Genomic DNA, 26,173 nt, shown 5'->3' on the forward strand with positions numbered 1-26,173 from the left:
ACAACTAAACTGACCAAAGAGAAACATGTGAACCCCAAATGGGATTGAGATTTCAAAAACTGCCAAAACAGTGGGATCTTAGAATTCTTCCACTTCATATTTGCTAATATGGTAATGAAGGTAGTACGTTTATTGGTATTTGGTAAAAGGTTATGTGCTTTTCATATTTATTTACCTTTTTAATTCATTTTTCTGTATCTATGATTTTCCCCTGTGCGTGTGGGGGGGGGGGGGCATTCGCGCACTTTTCTCAATTTATTCTGGTACCAGGGATTAAACCCAGAGGATCTTAACCACTGAGTCCCATCCCCAGGCCTTTTTATTTTTTATTTTGAGATACGGCTGGCCTGGAACTTGCGATCCTCCTGCCTCACTCTCCCAAACTGCTGGATTTACATGCCTGTGCCACTGCTCCCAGCGATTTATTATCCCTTTTGTTTTCATAAATCATTAATTTATTTCTTTATGTTTACTAATTTCTTCCTCCTACTTTCCTCGTGTTTGTTTTTATATTTTTCCCCTAAACTTTTGCTTGTTTAATTTACTATAATTTTTCGTATGGGCCCTGCTTTTTTATTACTCTCCATTTGACTTTTTTTTCCCCTGGTTTTTCATGGAAAAGATCACCAGGGAACATTCCTCCCTCGGAAGCGGAGGAACCCCTGCGGCTGTAGGAGAAACCCGGAGGCGGGGAGAAGGGACCTTTCCCCGGGTAGGCTCGCCCCGGAGACCGGGGCTCTGCCGGCCAATCGTCACCACCGAAGCCTTTTTCTTCTCTTTGATTGGCTTTCATGGAGACGCCCCCAGCTGTACTTGGAAGGGACGGTGGCCGTCGGTGGACACAAGGGTTAAGGAGCGGAAAGGGCTTGCTCGCGTGGGTCGCAGCCTCCCTTCTGTAAGCAGTCAGGCTCCCTGGATATGGCGGCGGCCGCGGCAGCGTCAGTACTGCTGGTGGCGGCGGAGAGGAACCGGTGGCGGCGTCTCTCGGTCCTGCTGCTGCCGCCGAGGTGACCGCGGCTGGAGGGGCGGTGGATCAGTGGTCGGGGGCTAGGACACAGGGTGCATGGACCCGCATGAGCTGCGGGAAGTGCGGAGGGACCCAGGGTCGCGGGCTGGGAGAGGACAGAAGGAAAACCCCAGCCGCTTTGGGGTGGGGGGCGGGGTTCTGCTGTCAGTCTCTGCAGCAGAAATGAGACATCTCCACTCATCCTTTTCTTTACTTACCTCTTCCCCCATCCACCCTTCAATCTGCCGTTGGCTTGTTTTTCCACTTACGAGGACTGGGAGAGAGATGGAGCTGGGCCTGCCATCCTCCGTGCTTCTGTCGACACTGTGCACCTCCTAGGCATTTACTTTCTGCTTTCGCAGCACCGTTTGTGTGCCAGCATTATTACAATCCCGGTTCTGATGAAGCTCAAGGAAACCAAAGACCTGCCCAAGATCTCGCAACTAGCAAGAGGGACCTGGACGTCCTCAAAGTTCATTACAGTTCAGCTCTTGGGTCCAAATCAAAGAAAGACTCCTGGGGCTCTTTCCCATTGTTAGCATGCATTTAGTTAATAAGAGTAAATTTACTTTCCATAGGGCTGGGACATTTGTCAAAAGCTCTTATACCCAAGTTGGAACAGAACTATCTACCAAGTGACTCACTCTAGAAACCTGGCTCCAGATCCATTTCAAATGTTAGTTCCAGGCATGAGTAATGATTATTCTGGCAGTGAAAACACCCTCAGATTTGCAGGTAGCTAGCTTCTTTATCTTTCTTTGCTTCAGTGTTATCATTTTCCACCATTCTGGAAAGACAATGTAGCTTAGTGTTCAGAGGCACAGACTGCAGTTAGAAGGTTGGTTCTCAGCTTAGTTACTCACTAGGTGTGTGATCTTGGCTGAGTTACTTAATATCTCTGCTTCAATTTTCTTACCTAGAAGGAGGTGATGCCAATATCCTCAGTTGTGAAAATTAACACATGGAAAGAAGTTTAAACAGAATCTGACCTGTTTCAATCATTTCATAAACAAACTTTGCAAACTCAGCCCTTTAGATAAACTTGTTTGCTTTTATTTTCCACAAATGATTGTAGCCGCCTTGGACTTTCAATTACTAAACTATAGGACTCACCTAAGCAAAATAAGAAAGTTGGTGAAAGTAATAGTAGTGCCACTCTTTTTCTCCTGACTTTTCTTCAGTTCCCAGGGATCTTCAAAACATTACTACAGACTCCTTTCTTTCTCTTCCCTCTCAAAGCTTATATAGAATGATTCTTACTATTGCTGTCACTCTAGAAAGCCTTAGAGTTGTTGATGGATTATAGAATTTTAAAAAAATGAGTTGGTATAAGGATTTTACATTTCTCTTCATGCCATGATTCTCTGATAGCTTAGAGAAAAGAATTTTTAGTCGTGGAATTCTAGGCATGAGAATAGAAGCTTTCTTGAATCAGAGTGTATTTATTTCATGAAAGCAACCTCTTAATTTTGTTTAAGTCACTGTTTTAAGTTGTAGCTTAGATAATTGTGGAAAATGGAATATACCAATCAAAACATTGTTGAGATAGAGGATTATAATGATATATCTATCTCCATCTCTTTTTACTAGAAGATGGCACAAGAAAACTTTAGGTCAACAGTGGCCTTGGAACATTATTAGGTCTTAAGCTAAATTTAATGAGAATTCACCACTTTATAGAAATATCTGATTAGGACAGGCCTTAAGTCTTACCACAAACCTACCTGAAGAATACAAAGGAAAGAAGTTGGTAAATTAGAAAATACCTTATTAAAAAAATCAGAAAAGATACTCTTCCTTGAAGATCAAGAAAGTGAAGTCAACTGAATTGGGAAGATGTGGAAGAATGGCATCCTTCTAGGGAAACTCTCGTACACAACTCATGTGCCAAAGCTGTGGGTCTTCCCACCAGCCTTTCATGGATGGCAGCATCCAATTCAATGTGTATTAAGTGGCAATGAGTATATAGAGTCACTATAGTGATGCAGCCTTCTGAATCTATGCCCCAGTGCAATATTAGTCCTACTCAGTTACATAGTATATAAAAAATATATATATACTGCTACATAATTATACAATATCTTATGTACACTGTGTGGAAAGTTTTCACTTTATGAAACCTTTATAACAATGGTTTTGCTACATCTTCCAGATGTAGATGGAAAAGATTAAGGTGGAATTGCTTCTGCAGTTTGATTTCCTAGCATTTTCTTTTTTTAACTGAAATCTAGTAAATATTGTACTTTTTTGTTCTCAAAGTGAATCTTGCCTGCTTTCCATCAGCTCTTGACTAATGTTTCAGGGTTAAATTACTGTCTAAACAGGTATTGGGGAACTAAACTGTCATAAACAATCATGAACTTCTACCTAGGTAAAACAGATCAAACAAGTTATTCCTCCTTTCCTTTAATACAGAAACTTGGAATTGAATTACATATTTTTAAAACTGTGATATGTCTTCAGAATCACCTCTTATAGTCCTCTCTTGTACAATAACATTGAATATAAGATGTAAGGCTTGTATCCCCAATTCAAGGGGCAAATATCAGTTCCTGGGAGAGCAAAAAAAAAAAAAAAATCTTACATAGCATCATGGTTTGTGGCCCTTTAAAGCTCAGTCTTACGTATAAAATCTTATTTCATAGTTCTTAAGTTTTCTCATGAGGAGAGTAGTAATGAAAAAAACAGTTGAAAAGCACTGGTGACTTGAGCTTGGGCAAGTTGATCATTGGGTCACAGATGAACACTCAGCTCTCCTGACCCCATAGCCAGCATTCTTTCCCTTTGCTGCCCCTGCTCAGCTTCCTTCCCTTTACTTGTCTGTTCTTAATGTCAAATCTGACCTATTAGGATTGAATTCTATTGGTATTTTTTGAACTATAGTTTAGCCAGCACATTTTTAAAAGACAAAAAAGGAAAGTATCAAAATGTAGGGTTATTTATCTTTGATGAAACTTCTAATTGTGTGTGTGTGTGTGTGTGTGTGTGTGTGTGTGTGAGGTAGTATTTACTGAGAGTTATTATGTTAAAAAAAAAAAAGTTGGAAAAAAAGCTGAAGTAGAAGATCTTGAAGCACCTTGGTTTTTTAATCTTCTGTGATTCTGTCGTCAGATGTCAGCCTCTATTGTAAACCAGTTAGGTGACTCATTCAAGGACTTATAGTTCAAGAGGAAAACAGCCAGAACTCTTAGCTCCTTATTTCTAGATTAGTTTTCTTTCCCAAAGAAAGTCTTACTAAATCACTCTGTTAGTGTTAGGTTTAGTAAGGTTTAACTTAGATTGTATCTGGGTTTGGTTTCAAGTTTTCTTTAAAAAATTAGATTTTGAAAGAACAATAACTGATATTGTGTTTTCTCGTTAATTTTTATTTCATTTGGGTTTGTTTTATAGGAAATGGACTTGGAAGCAAAGAACCATGAAGTATGGAACAACCACAGGTACTGACAGACTTTGTTGGCTTTGCTTCAAACTGAACTAAGAAAGAGACATATTTAGGCTGGGTGTGTGGTGCACATCTATAATCCCAGCAACTTGGGAGGCTGAAGTAAGAGGACTAAGAGTTCAAAGCCAGCCTCAGCAACTTAGAGAGTATCTAAACAACTTCATGATAACCTGTCCCAAAATAAAAAGGGCTAAGAATATAGCTCAGTGGTAAGCATCCCTAGGTTCAATACCAAAAAAAAAAAAAAAAAAGAAGAAGAAGAAGAAGACATGTTTAACCTTTAGTTTATGTGTAATAGAATTAGTTCTCACAAACCTTTGAAGTTTGGTAATTTTATGATAATTTTCTTAGCAATTTTTAAGTCAGGTTTTCACTTCTTTTATATCAAAAATGCCTCTTGCTGTTGAGTCTAAAATACAGCAGGTAATAATGGAGAACATTTTATATTTATGTTGTTATTTCTGTCTGTCTTACCCTTGTATTATGTTGAATTGGAAAAGCATAACTATGGTGGTTAGTGCTTTTAAAGCTGTTCTTTTTAAGTAGCAGAATCTTTTTCTTCAAATAGAATTTTATGTGGAATTTCCATGAATATATACTAAAATTATAAATAGAATAAATATTATAATAAAATAGAATATGGTTATAACTTTCATCCATACCACCTCCAAATGCACACATAAATCTTTGGTGACTTCTGATAACTCTTGAGTTCTATGGGTCCCCATAACAAAACACTATTTTAAGTTATATGAACCTTTATTTTTTTTAGAATGACTTTATTACAAACTATCAATATTAACTTCCATTGATGACAGAAGTGCATTTATCATGTTAATTCAATGGCATGTCATTATATGGCTGATGGCAGGCAACTGATGCAATATATAGCCTGTGTACCTAGGATTAGAGACAAGGAAACAGAGTAACTCAGAACTCATGTTCTGGAGTCAGGCAAACCTAGGTTCAAATTCTGGATTCACCTCTTATTTTAGCTTTATAATTTGAAAAGAGTAGTATCTGTTTAAGCCTTAATTTCACCTTTAAAATGGAGATAATGACAACAGTATCATTAGTTGATCCTCCTCATTCAGAAATTTAACTGCCTCCATGGAATCAAGAAACAATTTATAGAAAGTATTCAGAAAAAACAATTACATTTGTACTAAATATATACAGACTTTTTCCATATCATTATTTCCTAAATAATACAGTAAAGCAACCACTTACATAGCAATTTATGTTGTATTAGATTAATTAATCTAGAGATGGTTTAAAGTTACACTGGAAGATGTGTGTTGTATGCAAATACTGTACCATTTTATAGTAGAGACAAGAGCATTTAGGGAGTTTTGTGTCCACATGGGTTCCTAGAACCAATCCCCTGAGGATACCCAGAGACACTCAGGTTTGAATCTTTCGCATAAGACCTGAGGCATAAAAAGTGCTTATTAGAGATTAGTTATTATTAGCTACGATGATTTTTAAGGTATTTTGATTTTATCTTTGACATAACAAAGCATGTTTTAATTTTAAGTTTAAAAAGCTAAGTAATTGTAGAATTTATGTTAATAGGGATATCTTGAATTTCAGTGAAGAGAAAATGCATTAATATTTGTTAAAATGATAATTTTAGGAGCTGGGGTTGTGGCTCAGTGGTAGAGCACTTGACTGGCATGTATGAGGCACTGGGTTCGATTCTCAGCACCACATATAAATAAATAAATAAATAAAAGGTCCATCAACAATTAAAATATATGTATATACACAAAATTTTTTAAAAAATGATAATTTCAGGCTGATTTTACCAAGACAAATCTTTATCAACTGGTTATGAATATTCTAATTCTTGTTTCTTATGCCTCAGTAATATTTGCATATGATCTTTATGGTATTTTAAACAGGAAGAAACATTACTAAGGTCCTCATTGCAAACAGAGGAGAAATCGCCTGCAGGGTGATGCGAACAACCAAAAAAATGGGTGTGCAGTCCGTGGCTGTTTACAGCGAGGCAGACAGGAATTCCATGCATGTAAATATGGTATGTTATTAAAATCTGGAAGCTAAATCTTGTAAGGATCACATTTATTTGCTTTATTATGTAAGTTTAGTTTTTTATGATGACAGTTGATGTTTGCTAGGGTTAACAGAGTTTAAGTAGCTAAGGTCAAACTATTCACTAATAATTCTAAGTAAAAAGACCTAACTTCCCTGTAGATTGGGTTATCAGTTATTATGAGCTATCATGCACCAGGCAGAACCCCAGTCATGGATGAATTCAGCTTTTGGTCTGTTTCACCTGCAGCAAGACTCTAAGCACGCCACAAAATTTATGGGTACCAACTTCTCCTGGTCTTTCACCACTGTATCACCCACCTGTTCACAGCAGATGATCTTGATTTCACAGAGAAAATAGAATTGAACTTCCTGCCACAGAATCTGCTGATTTACACACATCTGCATCCATCCTGTTCCCATCCATTGCCAGCATCTGCCCACACACTAGAGTCCTTCTCGTCTTTTTCAGACTTTTCTCAAGCTGGGGGTATAGCTCAGTGGTACAATATGTGCTTAGCATGCAAAAGGCCCTGGGCACCATCCCCAGCACCACAAAAAAAAAAAAAAAAAAAAGAAAGAAAGAATTTTCCCAAAATAACTAAAAGCATAAATTTCAAATGTCTCATTATAAAAAATGATAAGTAAACCAAATGATGGATATGTTAATTATTTTGTTTAATTATTTCATACTATATACATATTATCAAAAATCACATTGCATTCCATATATACATAATTATTATCTGACAATTTAAAATAATAATAAAAAACAAATTGATATATTTGTACCTCAAAAAACATCTTCCATTTTCAATGATGTGTTTTTCATCACTCTCCACTAGATCCTTCCTAAAAGCATTTAAATACTGTACAATTTCTCCATCTTCATAACTATTGGCAGTCCCACATTAACCTCTCCCCACTTACATTCTCTTTCTTCTCCAGTTTATTGCCAATTTAATAGTCATTTACCCTGCTCCTTTCTCTTCTTTGCCTACCATTCTCTTCTGAACCCATTTCTATGCAGCCTATGTCCCCACTCCTCCATTGACACTCTCCCTGCCAAGGTCACTGTAACATCCATGTCCCAGAATCTGATGGAGTCTTTTCGAGACTAAAATGGCTTGACCTCTCAATATTATTTAACGTCATAGTAAGCTACTCCTTCCTTTTCAAAGTAAATTCTTCTCATGGCTTTCATTATTTCTAACCCTTCTGTCCCTTCTTGGTGTCCTTTTTCTGGGATTTGGTTCTTTTTTTATTATTATTATTTCCTTTTTTATAAACTTTTTTTTAAGTTATAGATGGGCATAATATCTTTTATTATTTATATATTTTAATGTGGTGCTGAGGATGGAATCCAGTGCCTCACATGTGCTAAGCAGGTGCTCTACCCCAGCCCTGGGATTTGGTTCTTGAATCCCTTCTTTTCTGGAGATGTATATTGGTAAAACCGAAAGCTATTGAGCTAGGACTAAATGCGTATTCTTCAACACAAACATTCCTGTAGATTTGTGTCCCAGAGACACATTCACATACACATGCAGATAGAGGTTTGTACAAGAATGTTTCCTTCAGCTTTGCCCATATCCAACTTTTTTTTTTTTTTTTGCCTCTACATTCTAAATGCATGTGGAGAAGTTCATGATTAAAGGAACTGTAATACCTCCATACTGTGAAAGAGCATGCAACTGTTATACAAAGCAGAGTAGACATATATGTACTAAAGTGGAAGCAGCTTCAAAATATACTGTTGGTAAGAAATGCACCTGCAGAAGATAACTATATAGTATGATTACATCTGTGTAAAAAACAAAAACTAAAACTGTATGTTTAAATAAATATGAATGAATAAATAGGAATATGGATATGGAAAAATATGTCCCAAACTGGGTATAGTTGAAGTTATATCTGGAAGGAGATTGCAGTTTGGAGAAGAAACAGTACCAAAGACTACATTGCCTTTGTATTATTGTTAACATTCTTTAGAAAGGGAGTGAATTTGCATTTTGTGAAACCAAAAGCTTAATTTTTTTTATCCCATATCTTGTTTTGTTTTCCTGTAGAAGAAAATCCAAAACTTTTATGCCCTACAATGTTGACCAGAGGGTCCTTTGACCCTTCACTCACTATTCCAGCCACATAAACTTATATTGATTGCTCAAGTGGGCCAGACTTCTTCCCACCTTAGGTCCTTTATATATGATGTTTTCTCTGCATGTTTTCTCTGCATCTCCATTCTTATTCCTGATCCATGTTCTCCATCCATATGCCAGGCCAAGTCCTCATTGTCCTTGAGGAACTTTCCCTGACCTTCCCTTCTCCCATGTCCTGACCACCTTCAGACCAGATCTGGTCCTCTTCCTACCTCTGTTATGTACTTGATTTTTCTTTCAGGGCCTATTTTCCCCCTACATTTTTATTGGTGCATTACATTTGTTCATAATGATGGGTTTTCTTATTACATATTTGCACATGAACACAATATAACAATATAATTTGCCCTCGAGGCCTTTATCACAGTTGTCATTAGGCATGTGAATGATTAATGTTGTCCCTCTAGACAGAGCCATTGGTCTTGTTTACTGCTGTTCAGACTGCTTCCCCATCAAAGCATGGCACATAGTAGGCACTAAGTCTTTTGAATGAATGAATATTGTCTCTCTCGTCTACTGCGAAAGATGCTATTATTATATGAAAGTTCTAAGGAACAGTACAAAATAGTTGACAAATGTATAGAATGAGTATTATTATCATATTCTAGCCATTATATAAACCTCAGTAAACTTTCACTCTTTTTCTGCTGTATATATCAATTGTATGTTTTGTTTCTTGTCAAATTATAACTTAAGATTATTATTGTTATTGTTAATACCATGATGTATGACTGTTGTTTTCTATCCTAAGACTTTAGTTTCATTCTAGTATGTGGTTTATGGGTAAAAATCAAGTTTTAGCACCTTCTTCATGCAAAAGATTATAAAGCTGGCTTGCTTTTATAATATAAACATAAGCTGATACTTCAGTTTTGCAGTCCTTATGCTGTCCTTGAGAAGACAGCATTTTTTTATAATCATAAAAATAACTCTGAAGCAGTTCTAAGAAGTGTTTGAGGGTGTACCAGCCATGTCATCTTTTAAGCAGGTCCTATTTCTTGAACAGGCAGATGAAGCATATTTTATTGGACCAGCTCCCTGCCAGGAGAGCTACCTCTCTATGGAGAAAATTATTCAAGTGGCCAAGATGTCTGCTGCACAGGTAAGACTTCTGAAAAGATTTACAAGAGGAATAAGTTTTCGTAATTTATGCAAAATTATTTGTCTAAATTATTTTCTATTTTTAGCCAAGACTTTTTCATTTGGTTTTTGGATTGTAAACTAATCACATCTCTTTTCGTTCCTCTTCTTGACTGAATCCTGTGTATTTTAGATCTTTTCAGAAGTAAGTAAAGGGAAAATCTAAACTGTATATAAAAATGGAGAGATATTTCAGCTCTTCTACCTTCAAAATCAGGTGCTAAGAGCATCAGATCCTTCGGGAGAATAGATGATACTCTAAATTACAAAGTAAAATATAATCAAAAGAGAAGTCTTTTTCTCCTTGACTTCTAGGTGTCATTGTAGTAACTCACCATCTGTTTTTCCAGTATCCCAGGCTCAGAATTTGGATATTATTACATCTCTTCTTCTTCCTTCAAAATGAAATAGGAACCAACTTGTGTTGAATCTTTCTTTGAAATGGCTCCAGACATAGTTCTTTTTGATCACATAGCCAGATCTTTTGATCTCTTATCTGGATTTATGAGTCTCAGCTGATTTTCCTACTTTTAAATCTGTTATCAATTCAATCAGTTCTCCATAATTCCATGTGAACATTTCTTAAATATGGTTCCTTATTATTTTCTGCCTCTCCCCCTGCCCCATTTTAAAAACAACCCCATCCCTTCCCTATCTTATCTATTAGTAAATTTTCCTTGGTTTCAAGATAAAGTCCAAACCCTTTAGCATAGCACACAGAAGAGTTTCTGATATTATCCCTTTCTATTTATCAAGACTTTGGGGCTAGGGTATAGCTTAGTGGTAAAGAGTACTTGCTTAGCATATGTGAAGCCCTGGGTTCAATCCCTAGCACTGCAAACAACAACAAAAATTCTAAAAAAAAAAAAAAAAAAAAAAAAAAATTGTGTTTAGTCTCCAGTTCTTTATAATAACTAATAACCTTCTCCCTCTTCTTTACACATGCTATTTACATGCTATTTCATCTATGCATTTTCTGATGTGGTTCTACCTGGCAAGTGTCTCTTCCCCCATTTCCTTTCATCCATGCATTTACTCTCTCAGCCAGTACTGATTGGTTTCCTGTTTTGTGCCAGTTTCTAACCATGGATGCAGCACTAAATAAGATGGAGACAGTTCTATCCCTACAAAGCTATGCTGTAGTGAGTGAAACAGACAATAAACATTTAAACAAATAGAGAATAGAACAAGCAGAGTAATACTTGGTGGGAAGAAAGTAAAGCAGAATAAGGAGGCAAAGACTGGATGGGAGGTACTTTTAAATAGGATAGTCAGGAGCTGACAATGGAACAAAGACCTAAACAAACCAGGAATGGGGGCCTGAGTCACTGTAATCCCAGGGACTCAGAGGCTAAGGCAGGAGGATGCCAAGTTCGAGTCAGCCTCAGCAATTTAGCAAGGCCCTCAGAAACTTAGTGAGACCCTGTCTCAAAATAAAAAGGGCTGTGGATATGGATAGTGCTTAAGCCCCTGAGTTCAATCCCCAGTACCGAAAAAAAAAATTCATTTAGGCTGATCAACCTCTTTATTTATCCTTTAAAAAAACTTCATGGGCTGGGGTTATGGCTCAGTGGTAGAGTGCTTGCCTGGCACATATGAGTCACTGGGTTTGATCCTCACACCACATAAAAATAAATAAAATAAAGGTATTGTGTCTATCTACAACTAAAAAATTAAAAATTTTTAAAAAGACAGAAAGAAGACTTGTTAGAGTTGAAAATCCACTCCATTTTTAATGACCATTCTCTGCAACCATTTTAGTTTAAGTTGTAACCCTCTAGAAAATATATGACATGCAGAATTTCTAGAGAATTTATCAATTCTATATCTCTTTTGGTTAGTATTATGTTAGATGCTATAACACAAATATTGAGAAGATAATAGATACTATTTTGAAAAGAATAAAGTATTTTTTAAAATATCAATTTCACCTGAATATTCAAGATTTGAGATAGATTGCAAAAAGTTACAGATAATGATGAAAATAATTGATAAAAGGACAAATTACCAGTAATATGGGAGAAGGGAAATTGAAATTAAATCAGAAAGCTTAGATCTAGTAAGGATACTTTACATCTTCCTGGCAACCCCAATAAGAAAAGAAACTTAGTGAGTTAACAAATTATAAAGCTTCCCCCTAAAAATGATATTTGCCAATTAGGAGAGGAAATCTTGCCCTAACTCTGATTCTGAAAAAGAAACTTAAGGGTCATTGTAATAACACTGAATAATGCATGTATAGTAATTTGAACAGAATTTTTCAAAATTAAAGAGTTGTTCTTAATGTGACCATTTTGATATAGGCACTTTTATAGGAACTAGAGTAAAATTTACATGTGAACTAAATTTCTGCTGATGTCCAATGACATATCCCTATAAAGAGATGCTAGCAGAAGGCAAAGATTTTAGGGCAGGTATGTTAGTCAGCTTTCCATTACTACATAACAAATACCCAAGATAATCAACTTATAAAGAAAAAAGTTTTGTTATGGCTCACAGTTTAGTCCATGATTGGTTGGCCTTGTTGCCCTGGGCAAAATAACATATCATGCTGGGAGTATATGGTAAAGCAAAACTGCTCACCTCATGACTGGGGAACAAAAGAGAAAAAGGAAAAGACTAGGTACCACAATCCCCTTTGAGGGCACTCCCTCCCAGTGACCTAAAGACCTCTCATTGTGCCCCGCCTCTTACAGTTCCACTACCTTCCAGAGGTTGGGGACCACACCTTTAACAGGAGATCCCAGTGTTCTGCCCCTATTAATAAAGTCATAAACTTCTTGAGGCTGTTTTGGGATTGCAAGTGAACTCTATTTTCACAAGGAGATAGCTGCTTCTCTCTGAAATCTATCTAGTTGATCAAAGAGTGCCATCAAATTAAATATCTGCTAACAGTAAAGAGAACAGGTAATGAATATTTCAGAAATGAAATTAAGGAACAATTAACTTTCATAATAGCATCAGTAAGGATCAAATATGAATCAATAGCACAAACGGTTTAAGACCTACATACTAAAAACTTGTAAGTCTCTAGTAAAACGTCGCTGAAAGAAGAAGCTCTAAATGAATAGATATATCACTGGAAGACTCACTATTGGTAAGATGGCAATTCTTTCCAAATTAATCTGCATATTTAATTCATTCTTTTTTATTTTTGCTTTTGGTACCCTTTTGACACTAAGCAAGCACACCACCACTGAGCTACATCCCCAGCCTTCTTTAAAAATTTATTTTGAGGGCTAGGGATATAGCTCAGTTGGTAGAATGCTTGCCGCGCATGCGCAAAACCATGGGTTCAATCCCCAACACCATACACACACACAAAAAAAATTATTTTGAAACAGGGTCTTTTTGCTAAGTTGCCCAGGCTGGCAACTTAGGATTCAACTGCCTCAGCTCCCCAACAGCTGGGATTATAGGCATACATCACTGCACCTGGCTTAATTCATTCCTTATTAAAATCCCAACAAGGTTTTTGGAGAAATTGGTAAGTCAATCCTAAGATAGCCTAGTTGTACTGGCTAAAACAATTTTACCTATACTAGCTAAAACAATTTTGAAAAGACTAACAACTTTATGCCAATCAAAAGCAAAACTGCAATCAAGACAGAGTGTTATTAGTATTAGGATAAATATATAGGTCAGTGGTGCAGAATAGACAGTCCAAAATTAAACACACACATACACATATACATACACTAAATATTAAAATGAATGAATGAAATGTACAGATTACTATGGAAAGAATTGTCATCTTACCAATAGTGAGTCTTACAATGATATATCTGTTTATTTAGAAACTTCATATGTGTGTGTGTATATATATATGTGTGTGTGTGTGTGTGTGTGTGTGTGTGTGTGTGTATAAAGTCATAAACTTCTTGAGGCTATTTTGGGATTGGCAATTGAATGAAATATATATAGATATAGATAGATAGATACAGATATATAGATATGCACAGAAATATATATATGAATATCTGTTTGCAAAAAAAAAGGTGAACCTAAAGTCTAGATCTTAGAGCCTTGTCTCACACCTTACACAAAAAAAAATTAACTTGAAATGTTTTATGGACCTAAATGTTAGAGCTAAAACTAAAAAACACTTCTAGGAGAAAACCTTTGAGGCCTTCGGTTAAGCAAAAATTTCTTAGGCTACTATGAACAAGATCCATAAAAGAAAAAAGTGATAAAATGGTTATCTTCAGAATTTAAAATTTGGGTGCTGGGGCTTAGCTCAGTGGTAGAACACTTGTCTGGTACACATGAGGCTCTAGGGTGGATCCCAAGCACCTCCGAAATATATGTCCTTTAAAATATAAAACTTTTGGTCTTCGGGGAAACCATTTAAGAACATAAAAACAATGTTCTGACTGGGAGAACTATGTTCAAAACATGTATTCAATAAAAGGCTTGTATCCAGAATATATAAAGAACAGTTATATATATAATGAAGCAACCCAGATTTTTTTTAATGGGAAAAGTATTTGAATAAATACTTAAGTAAAGAAGATACACAAATGTCCCACAAACCCATTAAAAGATGCTTAAAATATTAGCTATTAGTGTATGTATGTGTGCATATGTGTATATATATATATATGTGTGTGTGTTTAATTTTGGACTGTCTATTCTGCCCCACTGACCTATATATTTATCCTAATACTAATACCACTCTATCTTGATTGCAGTTTTGCTTTTGATTGCTATAAATTTGTTAGTCTTTTCAAAATTGTTTTAGCTAGTATAGCTAAATCCACTGACAATAAGATATCACTTCATATTCATTAGGATGCTATGATACAAAGGATAGATAATAACAAGTGTTGGTAAGGATGTAGAGAAATTGGAACCCTCGTATATTACCTGTGGAAGTGTAAACTGGCACAGGCACTTTGGAAAAAATTTTGCTCTTCCTCAGAAACTTAAAGAGTTAACATATGGAACAGTAACTCCACTTCTTAGGTATATATTCAAAAGAAATGAAAACATACATGCATACAAAAACTTCAACATGAATATTCATAGCAACATTACTCACAAAAGCCAAAAAGTGAAAACAACCCAAATATCCACCAATTTCAGGATGGATAAATATAATGTGATATACTCATACTATAGAATATTATCTGGTAATAAAAAATGAAGTACTGATACATACTAAGAAATGAATGAACCACTGGGCACAGTAGTATATGTCTGTAATCCCAGTGGCTCTGGAGGCAGAGGCAGGAGAATAGCCAGTTCAAAGCCAGCCTTAGCAACTTAGTGAGGTGCTAAGAAACTCAGTGAGACCCTATCTCTAAATAAAATACAAAAAAAGAGCTGGGGATGTACCTCAGTGGTTAAGTGCCCCAGAGTTTAATTCTTGGTACCAAAAAAAAAAACCAGAATGAACTTTGGAAACATTATGTTAAATAAATGAAAGCAGTCACAAAAGACTGTGAATTTTGTGATTCCATTTATATGAAATGTCCATGATTAATCAAATTCATAGAGATAGGGAGATTAGTGGTAGCCTACAACTGGGAGGGAAGGCTGCTGAAAGGCATGGGGTTTTTTTTGAGTTGGTGAAAATTTGCATAATTTGATTTTACTCGATATCTTAGATTACAGTGATGATTGCACAACTCTGTGAAGATACTAAAATTATTGGATTGGTTGAGTTTTATGGCATATGAGTTATATATTAATAATAATGGTTTAAAAAGTACAGTACAGCATTTTCTTTATCCATTATCTGTTGAAGGACATCTGGCTTGGTTCATAGTTTAGCTATTGTGAATTGAGTTGCTATAAACGTTGATTGGCTGTGTCACTGTAGTATGCTGATTTTAAGTCCTTTGGGTATAAATAAGGAGCGGGATAGCTGGGTCAAATGGTGGTTCCATTTCAAGTTTTCTGAGGAATCTCCATACTGCTTTCCTGATCAAAGAGCTTCATATCAAATCAGAGACTCTGTGTCTGATAGAAGAAAAAGTTGGCTCCAATCTACATATTGTGGGGTCGGGCTCCAAATTCCTTAATGGGACACCTATAGCACAAGAGTTAATAACAAGAATCAACACATGGGACTTACTCAAACTAAAAAGTTTTTTCTCAGCAAGAGAAACAATAAGAGAGGTAAATAGGGAGCCTACATCATGGGAACAAATTTTTACTCCTCACACTTCAGATAGAGCCCTAATATCCAGAGTATACAAAGAACTCAAAAAATTAAACAATAAGAAAACAAATAACCCAATCAACAAATGGGCCAAGGACCTAAACAGACACTTCTCAGAGGAGGACATACAATCAATCATTTTTTCAGTACATGAAAAAATGCTCACCATCTCTAACAGTCAGAGAAATGCAAATCAAAACCACCCTAAGATACCATCTCACTCCAGTAAGATTGGCAGCCATTCTGAAGTCAAACAACAACAAGTGCTGACGAGGATGTGGGGAAAAGGGTATTCTTGTACATTGCTGGTGGGACTGCAAATTGGTGCGGCCAATTTGGAAAGCAGTATGGAGATTCCTTGGAAAGCTGGGAATGGAACCACCATATGACCCAGCTATTCCCCTTCTCCGACTATTCCCTAAAGACCTTAGAAGAGCGTACTATAGGGATACTGCTACATCGATGTTCATAGCAGCACAGTTCATAATAGCTAGACTGTGGAACCAACCTAGATGCCCTTCAATAGATGAATGGATTAAAAAAATGTGGCATTTATACACAATGGAGTATTACTGTGCACTAAAAAATGACAAATCATGGAATTTGCAGGGAAATGGATGGCATTAGAGCAGATTATGCTAAGTGAAGCTAGCCAATCCCTAAAAAACAAATGCCAAATGTCTTCTTTGATATAAGGAGAACAACTAAGAACAGAGCAGGGAGGAAGAGCATGAGAAGAAGATTAACATTAAACAGGGACAAGAGGTGGGAGGGAAAGGGAGAGAGAAGGGAAATTGCATGGAAATGGAAGGAGACCCTCATTGTTATACAAAATTACATATAAGAGGAAGTGAGGGGAAAGGGGAAAAAAAACAAGGGGGAGAAATGAATTACAGTAGATGGGGTAGAGAGAGAAGATGGGAGGGGAGGGGAGGGGAGGTGGGATAGTAGAGGATAGGAAAGGCAACAGAATACAAGAGACACTAGTATGGCAATATGTAAAACAGTGGATGTGTAACCGATGTGATTCTGCAATCTGTATACGGGGTAAAAATGGGAGTTCATAACCCACTTGAATCAAATGTATGAAATATGATATGTCAAGAGCTTTGTAATGTTTTGAACAACCAATAATAAAAATTTTTTAAAAAATAAAACAAATTAAAATGAATTTTTTAAACTATTGTTCCACTACATATCCACTAGAATGAATGGCTAACACCAAAAAAGACTGACAATATAATGTATTGGTAAGGATGTGGAGAAACTTGGAATCATCCAACATTGCTAGTGAATACAAAAATAGTACAAAAATAGTACAACTGCTTTGGCTGTTTCTTTAAAGTTAAATATAGGGCTGGGGCTGTAGCTCAACAATAGAGCACTTGGCTAGCATGTATGAGGCATTGTGTTCGATCCTCAGCACCACATAAAAATAAATAAATAAAATAAAGGTACTGTGTCTATATACAACTAAAAAATATTTTTTTTTTAAAAAGTTAACTAGGGGCTGGGATTATGGCTCAGGTCCAGAGTGCCCGCCTAACAAGTCCAAGGTCCTGGGTTCAATCCTCAGCACCACATAAAAATAAAATAAAATAAAATAAAGGTATTGTGTTCAACTACAACTAAAAATAAATATTTTTTAAAAAGAAGTTAACTATATAATTACTGTAGATGACCCAACAATTGCACTCATGAATATTTACCCAAAAGAAATGAAAAAAAAATGCCTGCAAAAACTTATATAGGTATATTTATAGCAACATTATTCATAATAACCCCAGACTGGAAAAATATCCAAATAAATAATGTGATATATTCATGCTATAAAAAGGAATGAGCTACTGACACATACGACAATATGAAATAATGCTATATGAAATAATGACACAGTCTGGTGGTGGTGCACACCTGTAATCCCAACACTCTGCTCAAGAGGCTGAGGCAGGATAGTGAATTCAAAGCCAGCCTCCACAATTGTGTGAGGCACTAAGCAACTTAATGAGACCCTATCTTTAAATAAAATATAAAAAAGAGCTGGGGATGTGGCTCAGTGGTTAAATGCCCCTGGGTTCAATCCCTGGTACCAAAAAAAAAAAAAAAAAAAAAAAAATCAGACACACATAAAACTGTGTCTTTATATAAAATCTTTTTACATATAAAAAATTTGCATATAAAATTACAGAAACAGAAGGCAAAAGAGTGGTTGCTTGGGTCCTGAGAACAGGGATTGACTATATTTGGGCATGTGGGAGTGTTTTCAAATGATGAAAGAATTCTAAAACGAGATTATAGTGACAGTTGCACAGTTGTATAAATTTACCAAATTCATTAACGTATAAGTAGGTGAATGTTATGTATTATAAATCAAAAACCAAAACAACCGGACTGGGGTTGTAGCTCAGTGGTAGAGCACTTGAACACTAAAATTGAACTTTTTGAGACTCTAAACTATCTGTAAAATGTGACCATCCAGCATTATCAGTAACTATATTTTGTTGTTTGCTGCTAGAGGATGTGGGTTATTCTGTTTGTATGAATTTCCCAGACAACTGGACTTACCCCTTTAATTTGAAATGCTTTTTGTACATAACTATTTTGAAATCAGGTTGGCTAAGCTGTTTTTCTTTTTGCATTCTCTTGACTATAATTACAATACATCCTTATTACTTTTGAAAAACAAATATGCTCTGGCTACTGATGTTGGAGAGAGTTGCTTCATCCTTTATTAAATCACCCACGCCTCTTCCTTTTGGCTGACTTTTGTTTCCTCTGTTTGCTGTCAGCGTGTTTACTCTTAGAAATCTTGCTACTCTCAGTTACTGATTTTCCTTTCTATCTGCTAGAAAGCCAGACAAGTAAACCTAATAAAATTCTTAGTAAATTAGAAGTGAGTAGACTAAAGTCTGAGGGATTTCTCTTTACTAACATACATAAACATTCTACTACCTGACTTTTTGCTTGCTTTTTAGCGTATTTCAGAAAGATAACATTGACAGATAGTAACCTGAGGTATGAGGTATTAATGTCTAGTGCACTCTTTCTAGCTTTTGGATATTGTGGTTTCAATTCTAGGGCAATTGTACACAGAGACAGAGTAAAGAAAAGCCTCTCACCCTGTGCTTCTTGACATTCTTCTCAATTAGTATTATTCTTTTTTCTGCAATATGGGAGATTGAACGTAGGGACACTTTACCACTGAGCTACATCCCTAGTTCTTTTTATGTTTTATTTTGAGACCTTCCAAATTGCTGGGGTTACAGGCTTGTGCCATCAGATCGGCCCTAATAGCATTATTTTTTTTTATTAAAATATAGATTCTTCTGTGCCATCTGATCTAGAAATCCCACTTCTAGGTATAAACCTAAAAGAATTAAAAGCAGAGACTCAAACAGATACTTATATACCAACGCTTATAGCAGCATTATTCACAATAGCTAAAAGGCAGAAGTAACCCACATATCCATCAACAGATGAATGGGTAAGCAAAATGTGGAATATACATACAGTGCAACATTATTAAAAAGAATAAAATTATTATTAAAAAGAATAAAAGTCTGATACATGCTACAATATGGATGAACTTTGAAAACATTATGGTAAATGAAGTAAGTCAGACCGAGAGGGACAAATATCATACAATTCCATTTAAGCAAGGAACATAGACTAGACAAACTCATAGACAGAAAGTAAAATAGAACTTACCAGGGACTAGGGGGATGAAGGGAATGGAAATTTTGTTTGTAATCATGAAGACATTCTGGAGATGGATGTTGATGGTTGTTAAGACATTGTGAATATATGCCACTGAATACTGCACTTTAAAAAGTCATTAAAAGTTGAAAATTTTAAGTTATGTATATATTTTAAGTTATATATATACACTTTTTTAAAATGACAAGAACTGAGAATGTAGCTTAGAGGTAATTTCATTTGCTTGGTATGCAGACCCTGTTTTCAATCCTCCCCCGCCCCCCCACACACACACACACAAAGTAGATTCTTCTGGCTTAGATGAGGCTTCTGAACTATGTTTGCATGTTCCAGACATCTCTTGGGAATAGATTTTGATAGAGACCCTAGTGTGCCCGTGGCAGTGTATGGAGAAGCCTCCCTAGAGATGCATAGCTTCACCTGCATCAAAGCTTTGCCAATTGAGAACTAGCTAAGAGGTTTGTCATTTTATTTCTCACTTCTAGGCTATCCATCCAGGATATGGTTTTCTTTCTGAAAATGTGGAATTTGCTGAACTTTGTAAGCAAGAAGGAATTATTTTTATCGGTCCTCCTTCATCTGCAATTAGAGACATGGGTATAAAAAGGTACAAATTGATATCTTTTTAAATATAACCATAGAAAGTTCAATTGAAAGTTTCCTTTACCTATAATTGGTGTTTTAATTATATGCTTTTTTGTCATAGTCATAAATAATTTATCCACAATGTAAGAAAATTACATTGAGTTACAGAAATATTCAAGTAATCACTGTTTCTAATCAATATATTAATTAGTTTTTTGAACAAAAATAAGGTGTGATAAGCTACTACACAAAATGAGGAAAGGTAACTAATAGGCATTTTAGTTTATGTATCAATGTTTGTTTTCTCACACTGTAGTCCTTCCTTTACCTATAGCATGCTTTTTAAAAAGAATTCCATTATAATATTTGTGGTTCTTATGAAAGATTTATAGAATTGGGGCATCTTGGTGTTCTTACTCTAAAGCACATCCAAATCCATAATGGCTGCTGCCGGAGTGCCTACTGTGGAAGGTTATCATGGTGAGGACCAGTCTGACCAGTGCCTGAAAGAACACGCTGGGAGAATTGGTTATCCCGTCATGGTTAAAGCTGTCCGCGGTGGAGGAGGAAAAGTAAGGCTGTGGATGCGTGTCTTTGCCATTTCAGGATAGTTTTCTTTGTTTAATTTATGTCAGAGTCATAGCCATCTTTTCCTTTTTTAGGGCATGAGGATCATTAGGTCAGAAAAAGAATTTCAGGAGCAGTTAGAATCAGCGCGAAGAGAAGCTAACAAGTCTTTTAATGATGACGCTATGCTGATTGAGAAGTTTGTGGACACGCCAAGGTGGGCTGAGCCTTTTTTTCTGACTCAGATTTTTTAATTAAATTATAAAATTAAGGGGCTGGGGTTATAGTCCAGTGGCAGAGCGCTTGCCTGACACATGTGACACACTGGGTTTGTTTAATCCTGAGCATCACATAAAAATAAATAAAATAACTAAAGATATTGTGCCCATCTTAAAAAAAACTAAAAAAAAAATTATAAAGTTAATACATTCTGTAATATATAAAATTATAATAGTAAATGAGTCCAGGAAGTTCTCCAGTCCCAACTCTGATGTAACCACTGAGTAGAACTTATGCATATATGTGCATAAAAAAATACATACAAAGAATAATGAACAAAATCTTGTGTAATATTACATAAAGTAATATTATATCATATCATATACTAATACATTATAGGCCTCTTTCCATGTCATTAAATGTAGATCACCTCATTCTTTTTAATGGTGGCTTAATGGTTCCATGATATTGATGTATCAGTAATTCATTCAGTATATTTCTTAGTGGTAGAATTTAGAGTTTTTTAATATTAAAAAATTATTGTAATAGATTAAGCTATATTTATAGAACTTTTGGAGCATCAGTTGAGGTAGAGACAGTTATCCAGATTGAACTGTGTTAAGTTAATAATAATGCTAGCAGCTAACATTTATATGGTATTTACCATGTGCCAGATTTTAAGTATTTTATATATACTAAGTATTTGCTGTTTTTCTAATTCTAATGACAGCCTCAATAAGATGCTGAGGCTGGCCTCAAACTTGCAATCCTCCTGACTCAGCTTCCCAAGTTGCTTGGGTTATAGGCATGCGCCACTACACCTGGCTGAAATTCTGTTTTTATGTCTGTTATTTAAAATCAGATAAAATAAGTTTTCTGTTTAATAGATTTTTATGGCAATTTTTAAAAATAAATATGACGTGCAACTGGAATGAAAAGAATAATCCATTTGGAAGCCATGAACAGAAAGAGAATTACCTTGAAGTTAATGAACTTGAAGCTTTAGATTCTTCTTTTGGATGAGCCTCTTCCAGGACTCCCTACCTAATTATGGATTTGTCATTTTACCTTCTTTTCCTGAAAGAGGGCCCCAAATTATTTTTTGTTTCAGGCTATGTAAAACATGGAACTATACCTGAGCACAACACAGTAAATGAAATTTAATGATCATTTGATAGTTAAAAAAAATATAGGAGATCAAAGCATATGCCACTTCTTGGTAGGAAATAAGGCAAAAAAGAAGGAGGTCCTAAGGTAAATTAAAAGTTTCCTTCTGCAAGGAACAGGCTAGCCATCCAAATTAGCATGCTCTTGAGTTAAGAGTTATAGAAGCATGAACTATCTATCTCAATAACTATAACTCAATGCCTACATTATTTTTTTTCTTGAAGATATAAATTCTTTACTTGTGGAATCTTAGCCATACAATGCTTCACATTTTAATTTATTCTCCCAGTAGCTTGAAAATTTCTGGGAATGAACAACCTGGTGATATATAGCATTTTATTTTCTTGTATATGTTGCTTGGCATACTATGTTCCACATAATAGTTATTATTTTATGTTTTTTAAATATAGAAGTAATATGAATACATTTTTAAATCTTCTGGAAAATACAGGAGATAAACAATAAAATATCTTGTAATCTTATTCTCCTAATATAAATATTAGCATTTCTGTTCTATAATTGTAGCAGTAACAATGGAATATTATAATCATACTATATATATACATATACTGCTAAATAATTACCTAATGAACTAACAGAGTGCCTGAAGCTGATCAGAGTGATGCTGACACCTGAGAAAAGTGTCATCAGAACTGTGAAGCTTATTGAGAGACTGGGATAGGAAACCATCTTCAAAGTATATTTTGAAGGTAATAAAGTATATATTTTAAGGGGGAAAAAAAAATCACATTTCTACCCAGACACAATGGCTCACTCCTGTAATTCCAGTGGCTCGGGAGGCTGAGGCAGGAGGATTGTAAGTTCAAAGCTAGCCTCAGCAAAAGTGAGGCACTAAGCAACTCAGTGAGACTGTCTAAATAAAATACAAAATAGAGCTGGGGATGTGACTCTGTGGTCTAGTGTCCCTGAGTTCAATTCCCAATTCAAAAAAAAGAAAGAAATCACATTTATTCCTCAATTTGCATTCAACTCAAATTTAAAATGGTGGATTAAAAATATAAATAAGAGGGGCTGGGGTTATAGCTCAGTGGTAGAGTCCTTACCTAGCATGGGTGAGGAACTGGGTTTGATCCTCAGCACCACATAAAAACAAATAAATAAGTTAAATTCTTTAAAAAATAAAATTTTATATATATATATGAAAATTAAAATTTCAAGGCACTCCTGATAGAATCAGCCAGACTCAACAGTGGCTGAATTGGAGCCACTGGAATTTAATGCACCTTCTGGTTCTCAACTACTTCTAAACACTATGTTCCAGAACCACCAAGTATATAAAGCAACACAAAAAAGGGTCCATCAGAAAAAGGAAAACCAAATGATTGGGTGACTACAGAAATCACAACAGAGAACCCAATCTTTCTTTCTTTTTTTTTTTTTTAATATTTCTTTTTTAGTTTTAGGTGGACACAATATCTTTATTTCACATTTATGTGGTTCTGAGGATCGTACCCAGTGCCTCATACATGGTAGGCGAGCACTCTACCGCTAAGCCACAATCCCAGCCCAAGAACCCAATCTTTCTTGAGCTTCCTTTATATATTAAGTAGCCAAAGATAAGATGTTTTCATCTTCTGACAAAGCAGAAAAGAACTGCTGTGTGTCCCTTTTGTGGCCCCTGTGTGTTCCCTCAAGGCCTGGTGTTCCTGCTATAGTGTTTCCTTCCCTGTAACAGCTAAAAGATGAGGGAGAATCAGTGGAAGTGTAGAATTTACAATTGGAAATTGACAAATGGTTCAGCTCCAAAATGTAAAGAGCTTAGAAGGCATCGCTTCCATCCAGAAAGCAAGGGAAATAGATGCCATGGAGTACCCCAACACTCTGAAATCTGGACAGGCTGTGAATTCAGTGCAGCACAGCTGAGATCAACCTTGAAACAAAAGCTTCTGGAGCTCAACACATAATGGGAATCTTGCCAAATGGCTGGAGGCTGAGTGTGGACTACCTGAAAGAGAGAGACCCCGTGGGGCACAGATTCAGGTTCTATTCCACTTTCATGGAATATTCCACTTTAACTCCTAGAACTCCATTAAATTCTCACAGTGAAAATCCAAGGAAAATTTCCTTATGATTTGGGACAGTGGGAAGAGGGAAAGTAACTATTTTGAAATAGACTCAGGGCGTTCCGTTCTTCCTAACAAAAGGACTCCTAACTCCCAGGAAAATGTTGCCAGAGCCTCTTGTGTCCTGGGGGAATGACAGCTAGTCAGCTCTAACTCCTCTAGCCCTTCTGTTTCACATAAGGGAAGAAAATTTTTAAAAGGCTAAGAAACAGTTCTGAAAGTCTCAACACAAACACAGGCCCACTAAAAGACCATCTCTATAAATTAAGATTTATAGATTGTTTTTCCTCCCCCACACCCTACTACCACATTGCTATGGTCTGAATGTTTATGTCCCTCTGAAATTTTTATGTTGAAACCTGACTCCCAAAGTGATGGTGTTCAGACCTGTGGACTCTAGAAGGTGATTATCCCATGAAGGAATTATTGCCCTTCTAGAAGGCTTGAGAGAAACCATTTGCCTCTTCTCTCTTCTGCCATATGAGGACACTGTAACAAGTCACCATTTATGAGGAAGAGGCCCTCACCAGACACTGAATCTGCTAGCACATCAATCTTGGACTTTCTCTCCTCTAGAACTGTAAGAAATACATTTCTGCTATTTATAAATTGCCTAGTCTAAGATATTTTGTTAGAGCAGCCAGAATAGACTAAGACACATGTCACCAGGGCTCCAGGACAGTAACAGTGAATTATAATTGAAGGAGCTATAATTGCAGGTTCTAATTAAGAAGGTTTGGGGTTTGCCAAAAACAGTAAAGGAAAAAAATGAAACAAGAACACTAGAAGAAACTGAAACTTCTGGTATAATCTACAGCCACTACAAACATTAAACACAGCCTACTTTCTAACCATTTTAGTGAAAGACGTCACTAAAGTTCCCTTTACCTCAAGTATTATTACCTGATATATCATGTCCTACTTTATTTATTTATTTTGTGTGTGTGATGCTGGGGATTGAACCCAGGACCTTGTGCATATGAGGCAAGCACTCTACCAACTGAGCTACATTAGCCCTCATGTTCTACTTTTTTTTTTAATTCTAATTTGTTATATATGATAGCAGAATGCATTACAATTTATATTACATATATAGAGCACACTTTTTCATACCTCTGGTTGTATATAAAGCATATCCACCACTTTTGTGTCTTCATACATGTACTTAGGGTAATAATGTCCATCTCATTCTGCCATCTTTTCTACCCCCATACCTCCTCCCTCCCTTTGCCCTATATAGAGTTCATCTAATCCTCCCATGCTCTCCCTCCCAACCCTACTATGAATTAGCCTCCTTATATCAGAGAAAACATTCGGCACTTGGTTTTTTGGGATTGGCTAACTTCGTTTAGAATTTTATTCTCCAACTCCATCTATTTACCTGCAAATGCCATGATCTTATTCTCTTTTATTGCTGAGTAATATTCCATTGTGTATATATACAACATTTTCTTTATCCAATCTTTTACTGAAGGGCATCTAAGTTGGTTCCACAGTTTAGCTATTGTAAATTGTGCTGCTGTGGCTTTGTCCCTATAGTATGCTGTTTTTAAGTCCTTTGGGTATAGACCAAGGAGAGGGATAGCTGGGTCAAATGGTTGTTCCAGCCCCAGTTTTCCAAGAAATCTCCATACTGCTTTCCATATTGGCTGCACCATTTTGCAGCCCCACCAGCAGTGTATGACTGTACCTTTTTCCCCACATCCTTGCCAACACTTATTGTTGTTTATATTCTTAATAGCTGCCATTCTGACTGGAGTAAGATGAAATCTTAGAGTAGTTTTGATTTGCATTCTGAAATTGCTAGAGATGATGAACATTTTTTCATATAGTTGTTGATTGATTGTATATCATCTTCTAAGAAGT

General features: G+C 36.0%; 1 protein-coding gene and 1 non-coding gene across 2 annotated transcripts in view; one reads left to right on the top strand and one right to left on the bottom strand.

Moving 5' to 3' along the window:
* The first annotated feature begins 836 nt into the window (after nucleotides 1–836).
* Mccc1 (methylcrotonyl-CoA carboxylase subunit 1) overlaps nucleotides 837–26,173 on the top strand; it is a 59,383-nt gene continuing 34,046 nt past the window's right edge. Inside the window, exons 1-7 of the mRNA XM_076868333.2 lie at nucleotides 837–1,007; nucleotides 4,397–4,443; nucleotides 6,353–6,489; nucleotides 9,669–9,764; nucleotides 20,171–20,292; nucleotides 20,695–20,842; nucleotides 20,933–21,054. Of these exons, the coding sequence (XP_076724448.2) occupies nucleotides 919–1,007; nucleotides 4,397–4,443; nucleotides 6,353–6,489; nucleotides 9,669–9,764; nucleotides 20,171–20,292; nucleotides 20,695–20,842; nucleotides 20,933–21,054 (761 nt within the window). The 5' untranslated portion in view covers nucleotides 837–918. The remainder of the gene's footprint in view (nucleotides 1,008–4,396; nucleotides 4,444–6,352; nucleotides 6,490–9,668; nucleotides 9,765–20,170; nucleotides 20,293–20,694; nucleotides 20,843–20,932; nucleotides 21,055–26,173) is intronic.
* Nucleotides 25,249–25,322, bottom strand: Trnam-cau (transfer RNA methionine (anticodon CAU)). Its single transcript has one exon. It is a non-coding gene; the product is annotated as a tRNA-Met (tRNA).

Source organism: Callospermophilus lateralis, chromosome 10, assembly GCF_048772815.1.
Source record: "Callospermophilus lateralis isolate mCalLat2 chromosome 10, mCalLat2.hap1, whole genome shotgun sequence".
NCBI classification, from domain to species: Eukaryota; Metazoa; Chordata; class Mammalia; order Rodentia; family Sciuridae; genus Callospermophilus; species Callospermophilus lateralis.